Raw genomic sequence first — 27,850 nt, 5'->3', positions numbered from 1 at the left:
CAGAATTAATTTACAAGTGTTTTTAGTGTTAAATTTGTGTAATTTTTAACACGAAAATCTAAATAAATAATAAGTTTGTTTATTACAACTGTGATATTGTTTAATTTAATTATCGATTATTTAATTAGTTAAGTTTTTAAAATGTTGACGGGATGGAGGAAAACGGTTTCTCGAAGTAAGTATAAAAGTTTTAGTATGGTGAATTTTTTTATGATTTATTTTTAAAAAAGTTACCGCGACGTTATTTGATATATAATTAAAAAAAATAATAACGGTTTTATTAATTAATTAATTAATTTGATACTTTAAATAAAGGTGGAACCAATTTTTTATATTTAAAAAAATAATTAATTAATTCACAAGTGTTTCCAGTATTTTTTAACAAAAAATTTAAATAAGTTTGTTATCACAACTGCGATGCTTTTTTTATTTTTTGAACATTTAAAGTTTATTAAAATGAAATAGATTTTTTGTTTGTTTATATTATATTTAGCTTGAAAATTAAAAGTAATTTTTAAAACGATTTATAATATTTTACATCAATATTTTGGATTTTTTACTGTATGTCAGTCGTGATTTGATATTTTATGAAAAAAATTTAATAACGATTTTATTAATTAATATGCAATGCAATTCAGTAAGCACTTATCAAATTTGATACTTTAAATAAGGGTGAAACCGATTTTTTCATATTAAAAAAAAATAATTCAGTATTTTTAACAAAGAAAGTTAAATAATTTAGTTATCAGAACTTTGATATTTTTTATTAATGTTTGTATTATATACAGCTTGAAAATTAAAGTATTTTTTAAAACGATTTAAAATATTTTACATCAATGTTTTGGATTATTTACTGTGTGACGTCAGCTTTATTAAAAAAAAATCATTATTTTAAAAATTTATAATACTTTAAGTTATGTGTGTTTATTTTGGCCTTGTATATTGAAGAACTAAAATTTTTATATCATTTGGTTCGATTATATGCCTTAAATATACACACAACCATACTCATTTTTAATTCAAAGAATTATATAATCTAGTGAGATTATATTAAAACATTTTTAATTCGAATAAGTTGAAGTTTATGTAGAAAGAGATGTATTCTATATCCCTTAAAAATTTTGTAGATACTAAAAATATACCAACTAGAATAAGACAACCATTGGGTTGCTTTGTAAGAGAATTTAGCAATAAAAAGTCATATACAGACTATGGAGCACTAGAGATTATAAAAGGCTAAATTATTATTAAAAATATTGTATTCCATGCGGAAAAGTACTTGTAGGACTTTTAGCACCTTTTATGAAGAAAAATTGTAGAGAATAGACAGATATTGCATAGAATATAATTATTGCAGTAGGTAACTAAATGCTCAAAGTTAGCAAGGCTATTAAAAAAAATAAAAATAAAAAAATATTAAGAAATGATCTGATGAATACGAAGCATATATTCTAATCATTTTCTTTAAATTTTCTTAATAAAAGTATATCAAAACTAGAATAGGACAACTATGAGAAAAATATTTTTTATTCTATAAGTAAATAATTTTATCTTGTAGTATATCATTTATTTTTGCACAATCTATTTAGAAATTCGCCCGCAGCAACTATATTGTGTTTCGATAGATACAAAATCGATATTTCAATCATTTCCTTTTCCTGTAAAATGTATTTAACTAAAAGAACACTAATACTGAATATAGTGTGCTTATTAAAACATTGATTTAATTTCTGTGTTAATGCCGGTAATTGTCGAGAGTGAAAGTACGGTATGCTATATAATCATTTATATGAGAACTTCCTTAAAAAATATTGTAAATGGTAATTTAATTTTACATGCAATTGTAAATGCACTTTGGTAGATATCGAGGTAGATTTTATAATAGATACTATATTTCTTGAAGCAAATCTATTTTGAATAGTAGAGAAAAAGAACTGAATAAAACGTAATTTTTATAATATTAAATTAATCATTATCACGTTAATAATTCCAAAATTATTTTTTTATATCAATTCATTATACGTAAAAAATAATATTTTTTCTTTTTTGAGTATGACATTGATTAGAAACAATAATTTGTATGAAGAGTCAAACTGGTACTGGAAACGCACCTAAGATTTCTTTAAATTTGCTTAAACAAAATATAGATTTTTTCCAACTTGCTTGAACAAAAGCATATATTTTTATTAACTTGCCTAAACAAAACATAGATTTTCTTTCTAATAACTGGATAGATGTGTAGAGTACCCTTTACAAAAATGTTGGGGTCACCAATTATGGACTGTTACATGGTCTATATAAATCAATAAAAATAAAATAATTTGATTTTATATTTAAATATTACATATTCAAAAACACATCCAAAAGTCCAGTTATATCTTTTGCAATAATATTTGCAATAGAAAACTAGAGTTCTTTTTTTGCTCTTGGATTGTTTTTGCTTTTGGATCATGTAAATATATGTTGTAAATTTAAATTTATAGATTGCTATTTAATTAAATTATTCATAATTTTATAGAGTACTCTATACAAATGTCGTTTTAAAAAAATGCTTAACCATAATTTTATATTTCTTGCTATCTGAAATGCTATTTCTATTCTCTATTTTTTCAATAAACTCCTTGTTAAAACTTAATCTTTTGACAAAACACCGTATAAAATCGATTTCATGCAACATGTTAAACTAAAAAAAATATATTGTTTATACCTATTTATTTATAAATCTACGATGCAATTCTCAAGCCATAATATTTAAACTTCAATGTTCATAAATATCACACAATTTTTTTTACAAAAATCGACAAGTAACGACCTTAATTAATCATCTCAAATCGATTTATAAAATCATTTTGTATAAATGTAATTGTGTGGTTTTCTAATTAATTATCAACAAATCGAAAACCTTGTACGGAATCGACAGAAATTTGTCAAGCGTTAAATTAATTATAATACTTATTTTCAAGCTCGGATTTTTTATGTAGCTGTAAATAGTTAGATAATTTATAAAAAAATACAAAAAAAAATTGAAATTTGTCATTTAAGGAAACGGAAGTAGGACAGGAACAACTTTTTTTTACAAAAATTGCATTGAAGTTCATACATACATTCACTCTATCTGAAATAGGAAGAAATATTTTTTAAAGTAAAATATGCCTTATTTTACTATTATTAATTATATATAAATTATCTAAATTTGATATTTTTTAAAAATATATCTACTACTGACTACTAGTCCTTCTTTCAACTTCAGAACAATTTATTTATAAGATAACTAATGAATATAATATTTTATGAGTAAATATGAGTATTTTATGAGTCAGATTTACGTGAACTAGTGTAAAATAATTTAAACATGTTTTTGTTGAATACTTTACAAATCTTCCAAAAATTGTGCTTAAAAAACTATGGAAATGTTCGGCAAAAAATTATTTGATTTAGATTTTTCTCTATACAATTTTGTCTCGTATATTTTTGTCATCTAATTCAATTTCAGAATTTATCTATTACACAAATTATCTTAGTAATTATCTCGTACTATCAATAATGAGTTGTGCTAATATGTGCACATACATTTATGAATAATTTATCTAATGCTTTTCATGTTTGTTTTTTGTGTTATAATGGTCACGGTTTGACAATTATAGAATACTATGGCTTATAAGCAGAAAATCTTATAATAAATATTTATTTTCATATTTGAGATAAAAGTATCAAAAATTATCTAATAATTTTCAATGATGATTCGTGGTTCATCAAGTTTCTCTTTAGCACTTTGAATTTTTATTCCTTATTATAATTGTTTCATTTAAAAGAATTTTTTATTAGAAGTGTTATACTTTCAATACTTTATATCACAACAATAATTTTTGTACACTAATTTTTTTTTAATATGACATTTTTTCTAAATAATGAGAATAATGAATTTTTGCAATTAGTCCAAAATTGTGTACGTTTATTTTTTCTTCTATACTTTTTTTACCTATGCAAACGAAATGATGAACTTTGAAAACATTATTTTATACATGTTTTTTATTAATGTCACACATTTTACAAATATTTATGAAAAAATAATCAATATTTACACAATTGATTTTTTACGTCAATTGAATGTCGGGATTATATTCTATATTTTTTTATATATTTATATTATTCAGTAAATATTTATTCTTTTAAATTGATTTTCAATGGACAGGGTTTGTGGTATGAAAGTCATTTTTCTTTCTCTTTGCTAACAATTAGTAAGTTAACATTTTTCAAAAATTATATTTAAAAATATAATTTTTGAAGAATAAATAAATATTGCATTGCAGCATGATATCATATTAATAGTTATTTTCAAGGAAATCATATCAAAAGTTATTTTCATGGATATAATGGTGAAAGATTTCTAGATAACTGTTAATTTTTTTTAATTCATCAACATGAGCTCTAATTGCTAATTTTATTTTTAAGCATGCTATTTTTTGTACCAGTCGAATATTTTATAGAGAATAAGTCAATTTTTACATAAAGTTCGAAGAAGTAAAAATTGTAGAGTATTTATTTTCTCAATTGTACCCAACTTTCCGTGTTTAAACAAAATGTGATTATTTTTAATATTTTCATTTACGTAAAAATAAATCAATTTTTATACGCATATGGGCACTATCATGTATATTATTTGCATGTTTAAAATATGCGTGTTCAAATTACATAGTGTCAATTCTATTTCATGCAAAATATTTACGGTTCGTCAACTGGCGAAATAATAACAAAAATAGTTTGTATATTTAAAATTTTCACACATTTTTCAAAATTTTAAATATTATTTTAAATTTGATTACTTAATTCTTACACTTACTTATAAATTCAGAGCATATCAGAAACAATATCAGAAAAGAAGTTTTAAAATGTATATTTGCAATAATAATTTTCACCAGAAGTTTTTGAACAAAATATATTTTTTACGAAATAATTTCATGTATGAAATATTATCCAATAAAATAAATCTGTTTTTCCTTACAAATTTCCTTTTTTTTTCTTAAATTTAATTTCAATATCTGTTCCAACTACTATAAATAATATAATATCTAGTAACGTAAGTGAATAATAACATAAATATAAATGAAATAGAGTACAAAATAAAAGATAGTATTTTCATTCAAATGATATCCGTATTATGATGATTTAATATAAAATAAAAGCAAATAATGATAATAATAAAATTAATAAATAGAACAAATCAAATCTGTGAATAACTAAAATATTACTAAAAAAACAATAAAGTACAATACAAACAATAAGTGACAAATAATAATGATGAATTCCTTACAAATAACATTTTTTATGTTTGATTACAGCAAATGTTTTTGTAAATAAATAATAAATAAATACTATATAATTATAAAAATATCAATGAATTTATAAATTTTCATTAATCATAATTATGATACTGATCTTTTTTTATTACGTTGCAAAATAATGATGATTTGACGAAAAAATTGGTATTTTGATAAGACATTGTTAAAAATGATAAGAGATCTTAATTTATCTATATGTAAATCATAGGGACGTACGAAAGATTTAGCATTTTTATTTTATAGAAAAATGTTTTTGTTCAAATTATTAGTATATTGCAAAGTATTCTTAAAACTGTGAAGTATATTGAGTTAAATCCACTTTATAAAATCTCTTGCAAATAAATAAAACATAAAATATACATTTAAACTTGAAAATAATTTAATTTAAAATTTGACAATTCAAAAAATTCGCAATCTTTTAGTAATATTTAACTAGATTTTATATACTTAACAATAAGAATTGTTTAAATCAAAATCAACAATTTACCTGAAAGCCAGAAATTATACATTAAAAATATTTTAAGATGATCACGATATTTTTTTTTTTTTTTTTTTTTTTTTTTTTTTTTTATTAACTTTCAAAAATAGCAATCAGAACGGGTTACAATTCTATAAGCTATTGGGATATATGTAACTCAAATACAGTATTTGAGTTCAAAACAAAAATATAAATAATGATATGTAAAAATAAAGTTATTTAGAAAACTCCCCAGTGGGAGTTTCTAAAGTGATCATTCAAATTAAGTCAGCTGGTTGCTTTTTCTTTAGTCTTCTCACATCCACGGTGACGAGCAGTGGAGAAATAGTAGCGTTCTTGTGCTTGTGAAGTCTGGCAAAGTGGGATGTACTTCTAGCTTTTACAACTTCTTGGACCTTTTCTATATTTAAATCATTATGAATTATCTCGTTAGAAACGAACCATGGTGCATTGGTGATTAGTCTAAGAATTTTGCTCTGTTTCCTTTGAATGGCAGATATACGCGTTTTGCTGGCGCATCCCCAGAGTTCAACCCCGTAGCACCATATGGGTTTGATTACCGTTCTGTATATTAGCACCTTATTATCAAGGGACAATTTAGATTTTGGGCCTAACATCCAATATAGGGATTTTACTTTTCTCTCTAATTGTTTACATTTGTTGCTGATATGTGGAATCCAATTCAATTTTTTGTCTAGGTGCAAGCCTAGATACTTTACAGTATCTGATTGAGGTATCGTTTTATCATTGATAATAACTGCCGGACACTTGTCTCTCTTTAGGGTGAAGGTGACTTGGCAAGACTTTGATTCATTAATTTTAATTCTCCACTTCTGGGCCCATGCTTCTATTTTGTTTAAATGGTGCTGTAGTTTTGTGCTAGCTATAACAGGATTAATATGGGATGTTGCTATTACTGTGTCATCAGCAAATGTACCTAACATTGCATTTTCTGATTGTGGTAAATCATGTGTAAAAATAATATAAAGGATTGGACCCAAGCAACTACCTTGTGGGACGCCGGCTTTTATGAATCGATAACTGGATAAATCTGTACCAACTTTGGTTCTGAACTGTCTTTTCTCCAAGTAGGATTGAAAGAATTTGTGATAATCGGGAACTATATTCTTGATTTTAATAAGCAATCCTTCATGCCACACCTTGTCGAAGGCCTGTTTCACGTCCAAAAAAGCTGCTGTGCAGTATTCTCCATCTTCGAAAGATTTGTGGATTTTGTTTACTAACCTATGACACTGCTGTATTGTTGAATGCATCGGCCTAAATCCATACTGATGGTCTGGAAATAGATTGTAGCGGTTAGAAATATCAGATAGTATTAGTTTTTCAAAAACTTTGGCTATATTGGACAGAAGCGAGATCGGTCTGTAAGAATCTACTAAATCAGGATTTTTCTCTGGCTTAGGAATTAATATTATTTCACACTGTTTGAGCGACATTGGCCAATAGTTCAGACGAATAATAGCGTTAATGATGTAAGTTAAAAGAACGTATCCCTTTTTTGGTAGTTCTTTCAGCATCTTTGTTGTAACTAAATCTATGCCTGGAGCCTTTCTGTTCCGCAAAGTTTGACAGCAAGAGTGTAGTTGACCCGGTGTAAACCTAGGCACACGGGATTCAGTTGTCGAATATGAAGGTTGAGGGTTGAGTACGTCAGGGCTATTGCAACTGTTAATGTTTGGTTTAAATACTGTTTCTAGGTAGTCCGCGAAGCAATCAGCTTTCTCCTTGTTAATTCTGGCCCAAGTGAATCCGTCTGAAGTTGATACTTTTATGGGGTTGTTTATTATATTCTTCCTTTTGTTGCTCCTTATAGGGCGCCAGATAGAATTATCGCTAGTGTTTAAGTTTGAAACATACCTGTCGAAGTTTTCTTGGTTAAATTCTCTTAACTTGTACTTGAGCTTGTTACTTAAATTATTTAATAAAGTTTTAGTATGAGGATCATGATATTTCTGCCAAAGCCTTCTAATTCTCCTTTTTTCAGCTATGAGATTTCTGATCTCAAAGCTGTAGGAAAAATTATTTTTACGCTCAATGATAGGAGTTGAAAATCTAGCTGCATCTTTAAGAATGTTTGTCAAATTGTCTAAAGTTTTCTCTATTTCTGTAGATGTTTTCAGCCTTATACCCAAGTCGATTTTCTGTGATAAATAGTCTCTATACAGTTCCCAGTTTGTATAACTGTTGTGTAATTGAGTCGTTGAAGAATATTTGATGGCAGTAGATCCAAGAGTTAATAACAATGGAGAATGATCTGAGGATAGATCATGGCAGTTTGTTATTGAGATATTAGAAATGCTAATACCTTTAATTATGGCAAAGTCCAACAAGTCCGGACGCTTATTTGGATCTGATGGCCAGTACGTTGGTGACCATGGTGAAATAAATGCATATTTGTTAGCTTTTATTACCTTTTCAAGCTCTCGACCTTTCGTTGTTGTGATTCTGGAACCCCATAACGTATTTTTACAATTGAAATCGCCACCGACGAGAAATCTGGGGCCAAGAGTTTTGAAAAATTCTTGCAGATGTTCAAACTTTATGTTGTGTCTTGGAGGACAATAAGTGGCGGAGATACAAATATCAAATGGTAATGCACTTACTACAATTGTGGTAGCCTGTAAGTAAGCAGTATTGAATTTAGTCGATTCATAATGTTTTATATTAGACTTAATTAGAATTGCGCTTCCAGCGTGGCAGGAACCATCGGGGTGTGGTGTGTGATAAGTTGTATAGTTAAGTATTTTAAATTTTGCGTTATCCGGAAGATGTGATTCGCAAACTAGTAAAATGTCGATATTTCTCTCTTTCAGAAAATATGTGAGTTCATACTTGTGTTGGTGAATGCCATTAGCATTCCATATTGCTATTGTGAGTGTGTTGGCCATTATTTAAGTTTATTTACAATTAATAAAAGCATGTTCATCATCATAATGTTTTGTTGGGTCATTTGCTTCATTACATCTTTGAATTCATTAATTATAGAAGTTAGTGCTGAAAGCTCTTGAGACTGGTTATTATTTACTTGAGGTTTTAATACTTGGGAATAGCTCATGTTCTGTGGATTATAAGTTGTTGGTGATGTACGTACCCTGGGAGATGACGGTAACGAATTAATGTTCTCATGGTGTTTTGGATATTGGATTCTCGTAGTGGCGGTAGTTGGCTGGTTTTGTATGGTTTGATGGTTGGATTTTCTTCTGTTTTTGTCAAGGTTGTGAAAAAATTCGCAACCTTTATAGTTTGCAGGATGTGCTCCGCCACACAAGAAGCAGCACGCTGGGGTGTCCTTGGTTTTTTTACACTTCGATGTAGGATGAGGGTCACCACATTTTACGCATGCGTAAGGGCGATTGCAATACGTCCTTGAGTGGCCATAGAGCTGACATCTATGACACTGGATGATATCTCTTGATCTCCTTGGAGGTTCGAAGTTTACTATCTGATTCATCAATTTGTTGATCTTATAAATAGTGGAGTTGCTGGGTGCAGGTTCTAAATCAACAAAGAAAATGTTTAAGGGTTTTTTTGTTATACGATGCTTCAGGTTATTAATGCTTCTGACTTTATGTCCATATTTTTCGATAGCAACTTTAATGTCATTGACATCTGTCGTAAAATGAATATATTTGAGCACTACTCGGTACGACCTTTCAGTACTAAGTTGGTATGTGTGAAATACGACTTTACTTTCCTGCATAAACTTTACTGCATCCTTATATACATCCGGTTTGAACACATTAATCTTGATCATATTGTTGGCTAAGGTTTTTGAAATATATTGGTCTGATTTTAATACAACACTGAGTGATCTCATCATGTCCGGATAGTCGACGACGTTATAAATGTAGATTGGTGGAGGCCTCACAGTTTTAGCAACCGAGCTGTCAGGTAAACCCGTATTGTCGTTAGTGGTATTGCGTGATCTTTCGGGAGTATTATTTGATAATATACTGTATCTATTTGATAGTTGTATCTCGGTGTAACCAGTATTATCGGCGTTAACTTTACGCTTCTTATTGTTTGATGGTGAAACTACTACTTGCCACTTGTTAGGATTGACCAGAATGTCATTGTATGAACTGTCAAAACTGTCGTTGATACTCATATTAGTCTCGCTTGATATGTTGTTTAAATTTTCCAGCGTACTTGTTGATTCGTAAGATTTTTCTGACAAACATTCACTATCCATTACTGTATGATTCATTTCACTTGCATTTGTATTGTCACTATCACCGTACAATATATTCATCGCGGTAGCAACTGTATTACCGATAACACCACACGTAGTCGGATTATTGTTCGTCGATTGATCTATGACCTGTCCTCGGGTCATACAGGTACTCGGATTAGCGTCCGGCGGTCGGACTCTGACCTGTCCACTGGTTGAACAGGTACTCGTACTAGGGTCCGGCGGTCGGCCTAAGGCCTGCCCGTAGGCCCTCGATTGCATAACTCGGATTAATATTAAACGATGTGCTCACTACGGTGTCTGGCACAAGACTCACGATATATTTGCGTTGTCGCAAAAGCCGGAAAAAAAATATTTGTTGAATTATTTTTGGCAAAATATTTGTCGTCGTATTTGTTCATTTCATTAGCAACTTTTCGGCATGTGCCGAATTATGCAATCTTTACAAAAAACATTTTCAGAATAATTTTACTTAAAATTTGTATAGAAAGTCATCGTTCAAAAAAAGGAAAAGTAAAATAACAAAAATGGTATTAAAAATTATAGTATTAAAGAAATGTATTTTTTTGTATTTTACCTTTTATGGACATCATCTTATAATGTTTTTTTATTATTTTGCTGTACTATAAAATTTTTATTAAAATAGGCAAAATAATATTATGTGTGACATGAAAACCTATGAATAAAAAACCTTTTAGCAAATCTGAAAAATTTTGATTTGAATTTGAATTTGAATTTGAAAGAAAGATTAAACTTAGCAGATTTTTTTTATATTTTGTATATAGAAATCAACTTTGTATTTTTTCCCATTGCATTGTTTTAATATGGTAAATGCAGAAAATGGATAACTGTATTTTTTATAATTATATAACAGTAAATCCTGACCTATTATTTTTATGATAACTTAATAAAACTTGAATACAATAATTTATCAGCACGTGGATCAATCTTCTAATCATTTTGCGATGAGAATGCGCATAATTTTTTTATATTTTTATTCTAAGACAAAGGCTCATTGTAAGGTAATTCAGATTACTTATCAAGATTCTAAAAACGCAATAAAATCAAAGTTCAAGAAATAAACAGAACTTCTAAATCGACCTCTAAATTGGTCTTAAAACTTTTCAGTTAAATAGAATTTGAATCCTGCAATCAAAATCCAAAATTTTGCAAATTTTATGAGTGTGTAAATCAACAATTACTTCACCAAAATTATAAAGAGTTAAATTAACAGAGAGAGTAATGAGGTGAATTATTTATGTATTTGACATATTGAAGGCATTATTTCTTATATCAGTAGTTATTGTCTTAAATAAAAAAACGGTGTTAATTTTCAAAAAGGCTAAAAATTGTAAAAAATCTGAAAGAGGTACATATTTGACCTTGCATCAAAATGTTGTAGGATTTTCGAACAAATACAAAATGAAATTATAAAAAATTATGATTGCATATAATTGAAGAAGATACATATTTTCATACTATTCTTACAATAATACTATATACTTATTATTATTTTCATACTATTCTTATAATAATATACTTTATTACAATAATGAATTCGTATTTATTTGCAAATAAATTTCAGGCGCAGATGTTATTTACTTTCTTTGATTGCTCTCATATCTGTCGTTTACGATGTGATTAGATAATTATGGACATAAAATATGTCACAACAAAATATAAAGGTATTTAATACCTTGTATCATAAAACAGATGATTTTACAACAGCTTTTCATAAGAAACGATCGAAAAACTAGGTCGATATCAAACTAGATAGTTCCAGAATAAATAATTGCGTTGATTGAAGTTTGATTTACCTGGATAAAATAGAATAGATAATAAAATAGAATGTATTCTTGATTATCATTATGATTTGGTTGTATTTATAACAGTCCTATTATTATGTAACAGTTCAGTAAAAAAATTAAAAAAAAAACTTAATATCAGTAGAAGATCACAAATTCAGAAATTATTGTATCCAATGTTATTCTGATCAAATCTAAATAATAATTAAAAATAAATATATTTGAAGTATTGTTATACACTGATCAGAGACAGGGACTCTAAGAAGGGACGACAAAGTCCTTCAGAATTTTGCTTAATACTCGTAATTAGGTGGCTAAATTAATAAGTAAAAATTGAGAATTGACATTTTTTTCCAAAATCAATTTATTTGACTATTATTTATTTGAATAATAAAATGTTCTTTTAATTACCTAAAATATAAATACATGAATAGTCTGAATAAAATTATTTGTGGCGGGATTAGCTCAAGAGTAGCGTTCCCGATTCACATGCTGGAGGTTCCGAGTTCGAATCTCCGGCCAGAATTTGAAAAATAATATTAACTAGTTGGAATAATAATAGAATTATGAATTGTACTAATAAGATATGTATGTAAAATCAAAATGTATAAAAATTAGATAATTAGAATTTAAAAATGAATTGAAGTAAGAAGTAATGAGAAGTATAGAAGAAAGAAGAAATAGTGGTTAGAAGATGAAGTGAGAAGATAGTAAAAGAAGAATGAAGTTAAGTTAGTCAAGAAGTATAGAAGAAGAATAGGATTATATGAAGAAGAAGATAGTATAAAATTGAAGATTGTATATGATTGTATAGAATAATGTAGGTGGCTAAATGCTCGAGTAAGCGAGGCCAATAAAAATAAAAAAAAAAAAAAAAAAAAAATTATTTGATACCAATGAATGAATAATTGAATTCATTTTTTAAGAAACTAAAAATTGATTTTTCAGTAAACTATCTAGACGTGACTATTTTTGAACTAATTATCCCCGAATAAATTATCTCAATTAAAAAAAAAATTTTTTTAATAAACTAAAATAACAACGTATATGTTATATGTTAAAATTATTTAGTGGCTTACTAAAATAAGTCATCCTGAAGGTGAAATTCTTCTAATAATTTATTAAAACTGCATTCCCTAATGTGTTATTAATGCAATAGGAAAAATTCTTATTTGCGACTTAAATTTTACGCAAACTTGTTTTTCTTGTTTTGCCAAATGTTCTGAAATTTATGTTGTTTATGTTTAAATCATAATTATTGCTTAACACGTTGATCGTCACAATAATATCAGAATTTTTTTATATGGATCCTTGTACCATAATTAGATAATTTAGTTTAAAATGTATGAAAGAAAAATATTTTTTGTCAAAATTTCTGGAATGCACTATTATTTATGTCACACATATATGACTGACTATATGGCCTTGTCAGTCATATATGTGTGACATTAAAATTTTTAACTTCCCGTAGGGTAAGTTATAGTAATCGCAAAAAAATCGAAAATGAAAATTTTTATATATCTTTACGTTTCAGAGGTTTCTGAACATTTTGGCATACCTTAGAAAAAATGGATGTATGTGTGTGTGTGTGTGTGTGTGTATGTGTGTGTGTATGTGTGTGTGTATGTGTGTGTGTATGTGTGTGTGTATGTATGTACGTGTGTGTATGTATGTGCGGATACAAATTTTCGTCGACGATTTCGGGAACACGGATCAACCGATTTGAATAATTCAAAAAACATTCGATTCGTATTGATAAGGAGACGTGCTGATTAGTTTTTGGCAAAGGCAGGTCTAGCCGTTCCGAAGATACGGGGCAAAAAGTGCCGAAAACGGTAACTCAGTTTTTGAGAGAACGGAGCGTCCGATTTAAATAATTCAAAAAACATTTCACTTGTATTGACAAGATGAAGAATCGATAAATTTTCATAAATGTAGGTCTAGCGGTTTCGGAGATATGGAGGAAAAAGTAAAAAAATGAGCCATTTGGCGGTCAAAATGATCATTAGACATATGCACATCAAATTATCAGATATTTTATAGAGATTTTAACAATAAGTATACATTTTGTTAACATTCCTATGGGTTCCGTACCAATGCTTATGCGTTAGACAGCGACGCGGCGCTTACGCGCTTTATATTTTGTCCCTATGCAGTTAAATCAGTACGATTGCTTTGAAAAAAAAGTTCAGATCTTCCACAATATGTCAAAATAAAGGAAAAAATTTTTTTTTCAAAAAAAAAAAAAATTAAAAAAATTTTTTTTTTTCAAAAAAAAAATTAAAAATTTTTTTTTTTCAAAAAAAAAATTAAAATTTTTTTTTTTTTTTAATTTTTTTTTTCAAAAAAAAGTAATTTTTTGTCCATATATATAGTTTCTCAAAAATCTTATTTTTTCAAAGTACATTTTTTTCAAAAATGTTAATCGTTTTTAAAAAATTAATAATTTTTGGTACGGGAAGTTCCAGCAATTTGCCTTAAGGCACGATGCCTTAATTGCCTTAAGACAGAATTCCACTTACAGCTAGTTTCTCCTTCTACCGAATTGCATTCATCTGATATGGCTCCTGTAGAACTTATCAACGTCAGACACATATGACTGACATGGCGATTAACGTGTTGAAGAATGTTTTTTCGAAATTAATTGAAAATAAAAGCTATAACAATATATTAATAAATATTGAAGTGTGATGAGAAAACGAATCGAATTCGAACGAAAATGTAGAAAGCGAATTATATAGAAAATTCAAAAGCGTTGAAAATTATATAGAAATTTGTTAAGAAAACGTTAATATAAATTGCTTGGTAATGAAAATTTAAGAAATGCATTTTTTAAGTTGTAAGTTTCCAAATTATTAAAATATTTTTGAAAAATATTAATTCTAATTAATTATTAATTTTGGATCAATTCAAAAGTTCATGTACATTCTGGTCAACCTTGTCACCATCATCGACCTCTATTTTTTTTAATACGTGTTTTGCATCCAAAGTGTCTAAATTCGCACGGAGGCTAAATGGTCTCTATTTTATCTAGAATATTGTCATTGAATTCATTTTATATGAACTTGACAATAAAAAAAATTGGACGTGAGTATTTTCATAATAATAATGAAAATACTGATATCATATATGTAAAAGTAGGTATTATTATATAAACAATACTCTTACTGAATAATAAGATTTGTTGACTCTATTTAGATTATTCACAAATTGTGGATAAGTGCTTAATTAAATATAAACCTAAAATCCTGATCCTAAAATTATTTTGACGATATTTCATGGTTAGTGCAGATTTTTTTTATATTGTCTGCCTAATTTTATATTCCAAAATTCACTTACTTTACAGTTACTTTTATCAATTACACATAATATTTGATATAGGTTATTATGAATGAATAAATTAAATAAAATAATCTAAAATTCGTTTAAAGTTTTTAAAAACAAATAAAAAATGCAACAAATTTATCTAGTTTTATGCTAATTTTCAGATAACCTATTATTAAATTAATATAATTCTGAAAATCAATATTCATACGATTTGGTACTATCGTTGTTTGTAATTTCATATTTTAACATTGATAATTTCAAGGTAGTGAATAAATCAATAATATAAAATTATTAACTTCCCGTAGGGTAAGTTATAGTAATCGCAAAAAAATCGAAAATGAAAATTTTTATATATCTTTACGTTTCAAAGGTTTCTGAACATTTTGGCATACCTTAGAAAAAATGGATGTATGTGTGTGTGTGTGTGTGTGTGTGTGTGTGTATGTGTGTGTGTATGTGTGTGTGTATGTGTGTGTGTATGTATGTATGTGTGTGTATGTATGTGCGGATACAAATTTTCGTCGACGATTTCGGGAACACGGATCAACCGATTTGAATAATTCAAAAAACATTCGATTCGTATTGATAAGGAGACGTGCTGATTAGTTTTTGGCGAAGGCAGGTCTAGCCGTTCCGAAGATACGGGGCAAAAAGTGCCGAAAACGGTAACTCAGTTTTTAAGAGAACGGAGCGTCCGATTTGAATAATTCAAAAAACGTTTCACTTGTATTGACAAGATGAAGAATCGATAAAATTTTCATGAAGGTAGGTCTAGCGGTTTCGGAGATATGGAGGAAAAAGTAAAAAAATGAGCCATTTGGCGGTCAAAAATGATCATTAGACATATGCACATCAAATTATCAGATATTTTATAGAGATTTTAACAATAAGTATACATTTTGTTAACATTCCTATGGGTTCCGTACCAATGCTTATGCGTTAGACAGCGACGCGGCACTTACGCGCTTTATATTTTGTCCCTATGCAGTTAAAACAGTACGATTGCTTTGAAAAAAGTTCAGATCTTCCACAATATGTTAAAATAAAGAAAAATTTTTTTTTCAAAAAAAAAAAACAAAAAAAAAATTAAAAAAAAAATTTTTTTAAAAAAAAATTTTTTTTTCAAAAAAAAGTAATTTTTTGGCCAATTTATAGTTTCTCAAAAATCTTATTTTTTCAAAGTATTTTTTTTTTCAAAAATGTTAATCGTTTTTAAAAAAATAATAATTTTTGGTACGGGAAGTTCCAGCAATTTGCCTTAAGGCACGATGCCTTAATTGCCTTAAGACAGAATTCCACTTACAGCTAGTTTAAAAAAACGTTTATCTTTTAAAAATAAATATAAAAATTTAGATATAAATATATGCCTAAATGAAATAAAAAATCTAAGGAGAAAAATGGAAACTGTATCTGTGTACACATTTTGTCTAGAATTGAACCTAGGGGTGAAATTACGTGCTACAGTTGGTGGCGCCTCTATGGAGCGGGGAAACAATTAAAATTGAAGTATTGGAAGAGACAACATGTTTGCGATCAATTTATACTTCTTTTATCTATGATTTTACCTGAGAAACATGAATTTCTCTTTGGGAACATGAATTCCTCTTTGGGAACATGAATTTGAGTACTTTAATTAGTACAGTTTGGTGTAGTGTGATTCCATAACAAGTGTGCTGTTAATTCATAAATATTATTCTTCATTTAAACGACTTTTCGTCGCAGTCGATAATAAAATTTAAATCACTTTCCAATGTTCACGTTTTGACAATTTGTATGCAATCGTCGTACAAAATTATTATCCGGTTTGACGCGCAAGGAAAGTCGTACGTGATTCCCCTTATTGAAAAGTGAACACGATCTGTTTTATTTTTGCACAATAAAAACGAAAATGTTTTTGTAGTTACATAATCATGCTTTACATTGTCATATGCGAAAAAATTTACATAATTAGAAAAAGTAGTGGTATGTCACGTAATGAGATTTTTTTGGAGATCATTATGGATTTGCTTAGATAACTGTTCCAGTTTATTTTTTACTGAGTGAATGATTATAATACAAATCATGTTTGAATTTTGTTGGAGCATAGATAAAAAGAAGTATAAATAGATCGCAAAAATCCGCCACTTTGCTATTACTTCAATTTTAATTGTTTTCCCACTCCATAGAGTGCGCCACCAACTGTAGCACGTAAATGAACCCCCGAACCCCCGAATACAGAAAAGATAAACCTGATTAATTTGAGAAAATGAAATGAGAACAAAATATCCACGTATAAAATATATTTTCAACTAAATCACAAAATTTAATAATAAACAAATATAATACGTTTAAAGAATGTGCAGTATAATAAATGAATCAGTTTTTTTAAAAATAGTGATGAAGTTTTGTCAACAATTTTACAATCATGTTCGATGTTTTTCGAAATTTTAGTTTCATCAGATCTATGTTTATAGTAATTGTATTCTGTTTAAATGTTTGTTATTCCTATTTGTATCAACAAAATTAACATTTTCAATACATTATTTTGTTAAATTCTTATTTTTGCACATTCTTATTATTTTCAGTCACAATGAAACAAGTTTCTGAGAAAAAAAGTTTTTCTTCAGCTTTTTGTTTCTAAATAATTCAGAAATTTTCCAGCATTTCCAGCATTTTACTTTATTTTTTGCCTTTCCATTTGTAATAAAATTAATATTTTCCATCTACTATCTCTTTTTTTATATTGAATTTGTCTTCTGATAAAAAGATATAAAATAAAATTTAAATAGAACATAAAAAACTACAATAAACCGTATTAACTAAAAAATAGAGAAAAATTTTCATGGAATTCCTAATGAAGATACGGTTTATGTAAAAAATTAATTAATCAAATTAATATCTTAACAAGTAATATTGCAATGCACATAATTACACTTTCAAATGACATTGCATACCTACATAATACATGATTGATTAAAATATGTCAATTTTTTATATTCTTTAATTTGTTTAAATTTCTAGTGAATTGAGATAATGATTTATATTACACCTAATAAATTATTTTGGTGCATTATATATTTTATAGTGTTTATTAATGAATTCAACGTTGATTATGTTAAATTTAATAAATTTATTAAAATTAACTCTGACTTGTGCTCTCTATTTTTTTAATACATATTTTATTTTGTTATAATATATTAAATTTAATATTTTTTTATTTATTAAATATTTTTTTATAAAGACTTTTTAAGCACCCTCGTTTTTTCTCCGGTATTTTTACTTTGGAGACATTTATTAAATATCTTAAATCTAATTTATTTTAAATACGTTACTGTAAACTATTTAACTTCATTTAAAACTTGCCTAATAATATGTAAGTTACATTTAAAAATGATTTTGTAACTAACTTTAAACCAGCCTTTAATTTTTTTGTCTTCTTTCATATATAAAATAATTTTGATCAATAATATAAAACAAACATATTTTATGAAAATACTCTTAAGCATACGTGTATTCCTAAATCTTTTTTACTTCAGAAATATTAACTAAGAATTTTAAATTAGAAATATAATAAATATATCATGATTCTGTTCAAAATATCTAATTCTATTCTTTCTCTATTAACTAAAAAATTCTAGTTACAATTTGAAATTATTTTCTAACTAATTTTACACCAGCACTCCTATTATTCTGTCATCCATTCGAGCTTGTAATATATGGTTTTCGCCTGTCATATTAAATTAAAGTAAAATAGAAGAATTATTGACTGTAAAATATACTTATGTTAATTAAGTATTACAACAATTTTCAATTGCAATTGCAATTGAGCAAATGACTCTATTATTAAAAATATCTAGTATGAAGAAAAACATTAAACAGAAAATTTTCATTTGATGATTAACATTTTTTGAATTATATATATAAACATGAAAATATTTTTCATAAAATTGAAGATAGGATTTTTCCTATAAACCGAAATTTTAGTGAATGCAAAATAAAAAGTATATATTTTATAAAATTCTACTCTTTGTATATGATCCATCGTGGCAAATTTATGTTATATTTATTTAGTGCACTAAATTGTTTCCAAAATGTTCTGAAATATTTTTATAATTTTATAAATTAAAAGCACACCATTGTTTTTGTAGTCAGAATTAATTTTAATAAATTAAAATTAGATCTTCCTTATCACATTCTAATTTCATCCTTCCAATAAATTTCTAGACAAACATATTTAATATTGTATATGAATATAGTGCAGAAGTAAAAACAAAAATGACATCAGCCAAATATTTTTTGTCTTAATATCAATTTTAAATAAAAATAATTACATACACTTAAAAAATTAAATGTCATAACTCCAAAAAAAAAATTGTTTATTTGCTAAATCAGATTAAAATTTTGTATGTTATATAATGTAATGCATTATCATTTGTTATCGTGATTGAAAATTCCACAATTTTCTGAATACCAATGTTTTTATATTATTTGTTCAGTCATAACAACTTTTTCTAGATAATACTCTAATAATTTTTGCCTATACAATTCTATAAATTTTTGCACTAAAAATTAGCTTCAGATTTTATACAATGGTATAATTGAATCTAAATTATAATTTAATAAAAAAACTAGCGTTAGTTTTGATAAAAAAACTAGCGGTTGGTTATTATAAAAACCAGAGTTTTTAGTATAAATTATTTTGATTTCATACAATCGCTTTCCATATACGACTTTCCGGTGGATATGAATTAATAACAGAAATTTAATGAAAAAAATCTTTATTTCATAAAATTACATAGTAGCAATTAATTTGCATGTCTGTGCAACTATCTAATAGTACTAGACAAGTTTTAATTTTAATTGAAATAGATGGAACGATAGTAGAAAATATTTTTAAATAATAATGTAAAAATATAAAATAACTTATAATGCAGTAGGTGGCTAAACGCTCAAAGTTAGCAAGGCCATTAAATTAAAAAAAAAATTAAAAAAATTAAAAATTAAAAATACCTAATGTATTAAATAATTTCAATGATTCTTGTAAGTTATGTCAATCGATTAAGCATAAAAGTTTGAATTTAATCGCTCCTTCAATTTTTAAATATTGAGCAAAATATTTGTTTCAAAGCATCTTGAAACTTTTAATTACAAAATATGTTATACTAATATTTTTAATTTTAGTGTTGGACCCATATTATTTATGAAATTTTTTTATGAAAAATATTGGATTTTTTGAACTTTATTATCATTTTTTTTTTTGAAATTTATACCTACTGTTATGTATAGACTGTAAATTGAGGTGTTTTAATATCTCACGAATAAAATGTATCCCAGAGCTTCATTTATTCTGAAACCTGTCAGCATTTCACTGGTACAATTTAATTTGCAATATTGGCCAGATAAATCTAGATTCATCCAGAATTATTTCCTTGAGAACCAGCTATGTGATTTACACTCAGTAAAAGTCTCCAATCGGACGTAAAAGTTTCTAAATAATTAAATAAGTGAAACTTTTGGAAATTTGACTTTTTCCATATATATATGATGCTTGTGTATTTTTTAACTTCCTGCAGGAGAAATTTATATTTTTGGTAGACAAAACAGATATATACATACTTTATCAAATTTTGGTCTCACACTTCAGAATCCAATTTTGGATTCAGAAGTCAAAAAACATAAACTTAGGAAATGGGTTTTTCTCATGGGAACAGAAGCTCTTCCTTCAAGAAATTAAAAAATAACAAGTTAAATATTGCAAATTATTATTTTTTAACTACCAGACAATTTTTTCTATTACTAATTATTTTTGAAAGTCTGTCTATACGACGACGTTATTAATTATTTATTTTATTACCAATTTGTTTTTGTATTATAATATAGACAAAACCGTTTTGAATTTCATATATAATTACTGCAAATTTATAGGTTCATAAATTTAACTACCAATAAAATTTGACTAAACATGATAATAAATATACTATAAAATTTACCGACTTTATAAAAAAAACTGGTTTCAAATAAGTTGCTTTTGCGATTGACCTAGATAACTAATTTTGCATTATTTCTCAAGAGCCTTGGGATGGCGTCAAAATATCTACAAAAATACTATTTATTCATTCATTCATTCGTATATTTATTCTATGTTAATTTATTCATTTTTTTTTGTAAAGTTGAATGTATAATAATGGTAATGTTTAAATAATAATTTAGTATTTACTGAGAATGTGCTAATAATTTTGTCACGATAAAACGTGAGAGCTCGGGAAAGATTTGTATAACTTTTGGAATTATTCCAGACGAAAAAAAATGTTTAAAAATTTTGAATCTATATAAACAATAACAAACTATATTTTATCAATTGGATTTACTAAGTTAAATTATTTTTTACAGTGTTTCTAATACCTCAGAGATATGTTTTGGGCATCATGGGATTTTTGGCGGTTGCCAACGCCTACACAATGAGAATATGTTTGTCGGTTGCAATAAATGTTATGGTTGTTCCTAAAGAAGAAAGGTAAGGTTCGACATTCTTTTCATAATATAAAATACCAACCAATAACAATAAAATCTATCATAAATCAATAAATATCCTAAATACATTCCTGAATCCACAAATGATCCGAATTTATACATGATCGATCTGGGTGCCTGCAATCGCTTTGTAAAGAAAATTTGCTTTGCTTGATCGGCAAATTTTAATTAATGAATTAATTATTTTCATAACACTTCAATCCCCGATTTAATTAATTTTGTATTTTTCATATTTAATTAAATAATTAAAATATTTTTTTTAGTAATACCACACATCATGTTGATGATGATCTACAATGTCCAGCTGATCCATCGAGTGGCAGTTCAAACAAATTGGTAAGTTTGAAAAAAATATTTTCAATAATTATATGTATATATATATATATATATATATATATATATATAGATATATATATAAATATATATATATATATATATATATATATACATAGATATATATAAATATATATATATATATATATATATATATATATATTTCTCAAAATATATATATATATATAATTATATGTCGTGATGTAAAGTTTAAGCACGCAAGCTACCACAAACCAGTCCCAACTTCGGCATGCTCGATATCAAGCAGTATGATATCAAATAATAAAATTAGCTTGTTGGTGCAATGTTCTCATGTACTATGTATTATAAATCTTATATTATAAAAAAGCATCAAATGAGTAATGATTAAAATCGTTACCTAACCTCAGTCAGCTCGATATCAAGCAGTATACTATCAAGTTTTCTTTTGATTTTATATATCTCAAATATAATCTCAAGTAGAAAACGCTTTCCGTACGATGTATTATTGTGAGCATTACTAGTAATTGACTTGAATTAGTTTTTTGGGTCAATATGAAATAAGTTGGATAAATCAAGAATATCAATTAGTTAGAATTTCGATTAGTAAAAATATAAAACTTTACTATAAAAAAATAAAAAACTTTACTATAAAGTAACACTAAAAGCTTTGTATTTATTACAATTTATGCTTATTTTTTAATTAAAATAAAAGTTTAAAATCCAATGACTCACTATTAGCGTCATTATTGTACTTTGATAATACAACCTATCAAAGTCTATCAAACATTCCATATTGACAATTAAACATTTAGTGTTTATTTCCACAATTATTCACATAATCATTTATTATTATTTATATAAACCGTATTTGATTTTCTTCTGTCAATATTTATTGAATCAGTCACATAATGTTGAAATTCATCAATTCATCAATAATTTAAAATTCTCAATAGTCGATATAATTGTGTAAATAAAATTGATGCCAAGAATGGCATTAAGTAATGCAAAAAATGTATCTGCAAACAAGCAAATACTTGGGTAAATTGTGTTGCAATTTTTTGCATTGTTGGACTTGTGTCAATGGTGAAATAATTTGTTATATAATATATGTTATATAAAAAAATCTGTGACTTGTACTGATTGATCTATTAGGAACAAGACAATTTGATTTAGAAGATCTGTAAACGTATTTAGATCTACAGGTTCGGGTAAAAACTGATATCACTATTGCTTGAGGATGTCACAATTGCTCAAACTAAATCGTTTGATGCACAAATTATTTTTGTTTCTAATTCTATTTTTTTCCAGACTGGTATCTACGACTGGACTAATACAGAGCAAGGCCTGATCCTAAGTTCGTTCTTCTGGGGTTACGTAATAACGCATTTACCAGGAGGATTACTGGCAGAAAGATTTGGTGGAAAATATACCCTTGGTTTTGGAATTTTGGGCACTGCTGTTTTCACACTTCTGACACCAGTTGTGGTAGAAGAATTTGGTGCCACTGGATTGATCGTTATTCGAGTCATTGAGGGATTGGGAGAGGTAAATAGAATAACAATAATAATAATACTTTTGTTGTTAAATATTCATCTCAATAATGATTTTTATATTCACTATCTATGCATTTCTTGTATAAAAATAGTCTTTTGTAGAGTTTTGTCATGACATTTAGTATAGAGTTTTACATAATATACTGCTATGATTGTGATTCTTGCTACATTGGAGTTATTTGATATATTTATGTAACATTGCTGCCCAACTAATTCCATATAACAAATTAACTGTGTCCTTTCCTAAACCCATTTAAATCTACCCAACAAAAAAAACAAGAGAAGTATTTGTCCTAAAATCGATTACAGATTATCTTTCACTAGACCATATATCAATTGTTCGATAAGAATTTGAAATATTTGGCTTTGTCATTTTTTATCTGGTGACGTGAGCTTTTATTATCAAGTAAAACAAGTTAAATATCCAACTAATGGAAATATTCAAGTGTTACTAGTATTCTCAGATTATTATCGAAGATTTTTCAAGTGGAAACTCTGTTTTTCCCAAGTAGTAGGTAATAGAGATTTTATCTCTAATATACTTACTTATACTAAAATTACTATAAAATGTTGGATTGGATGAAAAGCATTTTTTTTTTACTTTCTAAACTGGAACTTCAATAAATTCCCTCCTTTTTGATCTGGAAAATTATCGACATCAAAATCATTGGATCTAAAACTTTTATATGGATTTGAACCTCAAAACCTTCTGTATATATTTCTAGATAAATTTTTCATGTATTGAAGCATAACTATGTTTTCTATAGTATAAACGTAAAATATTTTAGGATAGTTATATTTGGTACAAAAAATACAATTAAATTTTGTGGCAGATCAATTGTCTCCACTTTTACAAATTTGTAATTATTATTTTTTTCCAGGGTACTACTTTCCCAGCCTTGAACTCTCTACTAGCCCAATGGGCACCACCTTTAGAAAGATCCAAATTGGGTTCTTTGGTGTTTGGTGGAGCCCAATTTGGTACCATTGTTGGAAATGCCTTGAGTGGAGTTGTGTTACATGCCACTGAAGATTGGAGAAGTGTATTTTATCTTTTTGGTGGATTAGGAACTTTATGGTTTATCATTTGGGTAAGGAAAATCAACTGAAGAACATCGTTCAAAATTCAACAGTTTTTTTTAATCTTCTTGATTTTTTTTCAGGTGATGATCTGTTACAACGATCCAGCATCTCATCCTTTTATCACGGATTCAGAAAAAGAGTATATCCAAGAAACTTTAAAATGCACATCCAGGGAAACTGATTTACCACCTACACCATGGAGAGCAATTTGGACATCTGTTCCATTGTGGGCACTTATTTGCGCACAGGTAAATAATATACATTTTTCTTCCGAATATACATTTTTCGCATGATTCAGCTATTATTTCAACTTAAATTTTTAACCATTTGTGAATTCTAAGTCAATATTTATAAGAATGTTCTTCCAAACTTGGCATTTCGCATATGCTCCTGCTCCAGCAATTTCTTAGTTTTTTTCTTGGTTTCAGTTGAAGTAATGAAAAAGTATATTTCTATTATTTTTTTTAGATTGGACACGATTGGGGTTTCTTCACGATGGTAACCGATCTTCCCAAATACATGAACGACATTTTGAAGTTCAACATTTCTGAAAATGGGTAAGTTTGCAAATACAAAATTTGTCCATTCATGATAATGTGGTGATTATTAAAAATTTTGATTGTTTTTTTTTTCAGATTATATTCTGCTCTTCCATATGTCGTCATGTGGATCGTGTCGATTTTATCTGCAATTTGGTGCGATCATATGTTGAAGAAGAAGATGTTGAGTGTCACCAATGCTAGGAAATTATTCACAACGATAGGTAAAAGACATCATATTACTAACTAAATATAACTTTTATATTTTAGTTAATATTATTATTTGAATATTAATTAAATTTTCAATCCTTTAGCATCTGTTGGTCCAGCTTGTTTCATCATCGGAGCATCATTTGCTGGTTGTGATAAAACTCTTGTGGTTGCCCTGTTCACCATTGGAATGGGTAAGAATAATTTTAGGTTTATTTTTATAATAGCATGACAATACCTAATAAAATTAATTTTATCATTTTTGGGTTTAATTGTGATTTTTTATATTTTAGGTTTCATGGGAACTTTCTACGCCGGTATGAAAATCAACGCATTAGATTTAAGTCCAAATTATGCCGGTACATTGATGGCCATCGTCAATGGTATTGGGGCACTTTCCGGAATTATCACTCCTTATCTGATAGAAGAGTTGACGCCAAATGTGAGTTACAAAAAATATTAACCAAAAGTAATTATTATTATTAGTGGCGATAAATATATTGCCTAATTTTTGGTTTCTTTATAATAATTAGGAGCGTATTGTTTAATGACATTCTGCGTTAATAACAATATTATTGACAATGAAAAACTAATAGTTTAACAAAACTTTTGATTTTAAAGTTTTTTTTTGCTTACAGTTTATTATTTTTCGAAATCGCAAAATATAAACCCAATGCATGAATATGTTCCTTATGACAGACAAATATTTAAAATTTTGTGATCAAGTATAATAGTTTGAAGGTTTAAAAACTAGTTATGATTAGTTTTTGGAGATGCATGATTTTTAAAAAACTGATTTTCTTCATATTCATTTATTTTAGCTTTCCTCCTATATATTTTTCTTTTATAACTTCTTTTTCTTACTATTTTAAATTTATAATTTCTTCTCGTGCATTTATGGTATCTTTGACCAGAATTATAAGTTAAATGAATTTTTTAATTTTTCAGTTGTGTCTTTTTATATTTAACTGTATACAGGGTGTCCCAGAATTCAACGTCAGGCCGACACAGATTGACATGATTGATTGTAGAAATACAATGCCAAAAATGCAACAAAATCGAAACCTTCTTGTACATATATAAAAAAACTAATATAAATAAAAAATAAAAACCTAAAAATGAAACTTATTTATACAATAGAACGACCTAAAGGAAACATTTCTTTAAGCGATTTTAAATGGTTCTGAGTAACTTAAACGTCCAATACTTTATAAATGTGTTCAATAAATTTCAAAATTTTGAAATTTTTTTTAAAAGTTTGATATTTTTTGGATTTGTTTAAAAAAAAACGTCAATAAAAAACTCTTGATATTTTTTGAAATTTAGTTTTTCTCAATTTTTTTTTTAAAGGATGAAAATTTTCGAAAATTTGTTTTTTTTTTGAAAATTTAGAATTTTTTTTTTTTAATTTTTAGAAATAAGAAATATTCTGTAAAAGCATTTTTTGCACACCGTCTACTCGAGCAAAATGTTTTTTGAATTAATTTAATCGGATGATCTGTTCTCCAAAAAACTGAAAAACCATTTTTGGCTTTTTTGCCCCGCATCTTTGAAACGACTAGACCTGCCTTAGCCAAAAACTAATCAGCACGTCTCCTTATCAATGCGAATCGAATGTTTTTTCTAGTTATTCAAATCGGTTGATCAGTGTTCCCGTAATCGTCTACGAAAATTTGTATCCGCAACCACATATACATACACAAATACATCCATTTTTTCTATTGTATGTCAAAATGTTCAGAAACCTCTGAAACGTAAAGATATTTAAAAAATTCGATTTTTTGCGATTACTTTAACTTACCCTATGGGAAGTTAATAAAAACCTAAAATAACCAGGTCTTTGGCATGTTCCATGGTTATTTTGGAAAATTTTGATTTTACTTCATGATAGTTGCAATCGATCCTGTCAATGCATGTCGCCCCGACGTTGAATTCTGGGACACCCTGTATATATAATTTTCATTTAATTCTTAAGTTTATATTATTTTTATTTTTATTCTATATTTTTTATTTCTCTAATCTTTCTTCTTTCTCTTCCTCCTCTAACAGCACTCTTTGGTAGAATGGCGAGTTGTCTTCTGGATCGCCTTCGGAGTCTTCAATGTGACCAACTTAGTTTATATATTGTTCGCATCGGCGGAAACCCAATGGTGGAACGATCCTCTTAAAAACAATCCGAAAATGGACGTTGAAAAAGAACAACATAAAATAGAGGATTTTAATGCGAAAAAAATTAGCCAATAATAATTTTAATCTAGTAAGCAAAAATTAGGTTCAAATAAAACGTACTAAGGGTAAAGAGATCTAGAGTCGGTGAAAAAAGAAGAAAGAAACGATAATTTTGAGATGAGGACTGAAATTATTCACCTCAGATGGGAACAATATAGATTATATAAACAAATTCGTTAGTTTTGAAACAAAACATATTTTTAAGCTTTAAACGGATTTTTTATCATGGTTTTATATATCCATCACTTG

At 27.1% G+C, this 27,850-nt stretch overlaps 1 protein-coding gene across 1 annotated transcript; it reads left to right on the top strand.

Annotated features, from left to right (window-relative positions):
* The first annotated feature begins 92 nt into the window (after window positions 1–92).
* LOC113384517 (putative inorganic phosphate cotransporter) lies at window positions 93–27,821 on the top strand. Its single transcript, XM_026622243.1, has 11 exons — window positions 93–175; window positions 21,532–21,655; window positions 21,936–22,008; window positions 23,296–23,532; window positions 24,422–24,631; window positions 24,704–24,871; window positions 25,092–25,180; window positions 25,259–25,386; window positions 25,477–25,566; window positions 25,666–25,814; window positions 27,422–27,821. Exons 1-11 carry the CDS (start codon window positions 142–144, stop codon window positions 27,614–27,616), a joined length of 1,497 nt encoding a protein of 498 aa, XP_026478028.1. The 5' UTR covers window positions 93–141; the 3' UTR covers window positions 27,617–27,821.
* The last annotated feature ends 29 nt before the right edge of the window (window positions 27,822–27,850 follow it).

This window comes from Ctenocephalides felis, unplaced genomic scaffold (genome assembly GCF_003426905.1).
Source record: "Ctenocephalides felis isolate EL2017-DRISC unplaced genomic scaffold, ASM342690v1 CF-g0.4_SCAFFOLD_03571, whole genome shotgun sequence".
NCBI lineage: Eukaryota > Metazoa > Arthropoda > Insecta > Siphonaptera > Pulicidae > Ctenocephalides > Ctenocephalides felis.
Note: the sequence above shows the minus strand (reverse complement) of the source record. Positions and strands in the feature narration are given on the sequence as shown.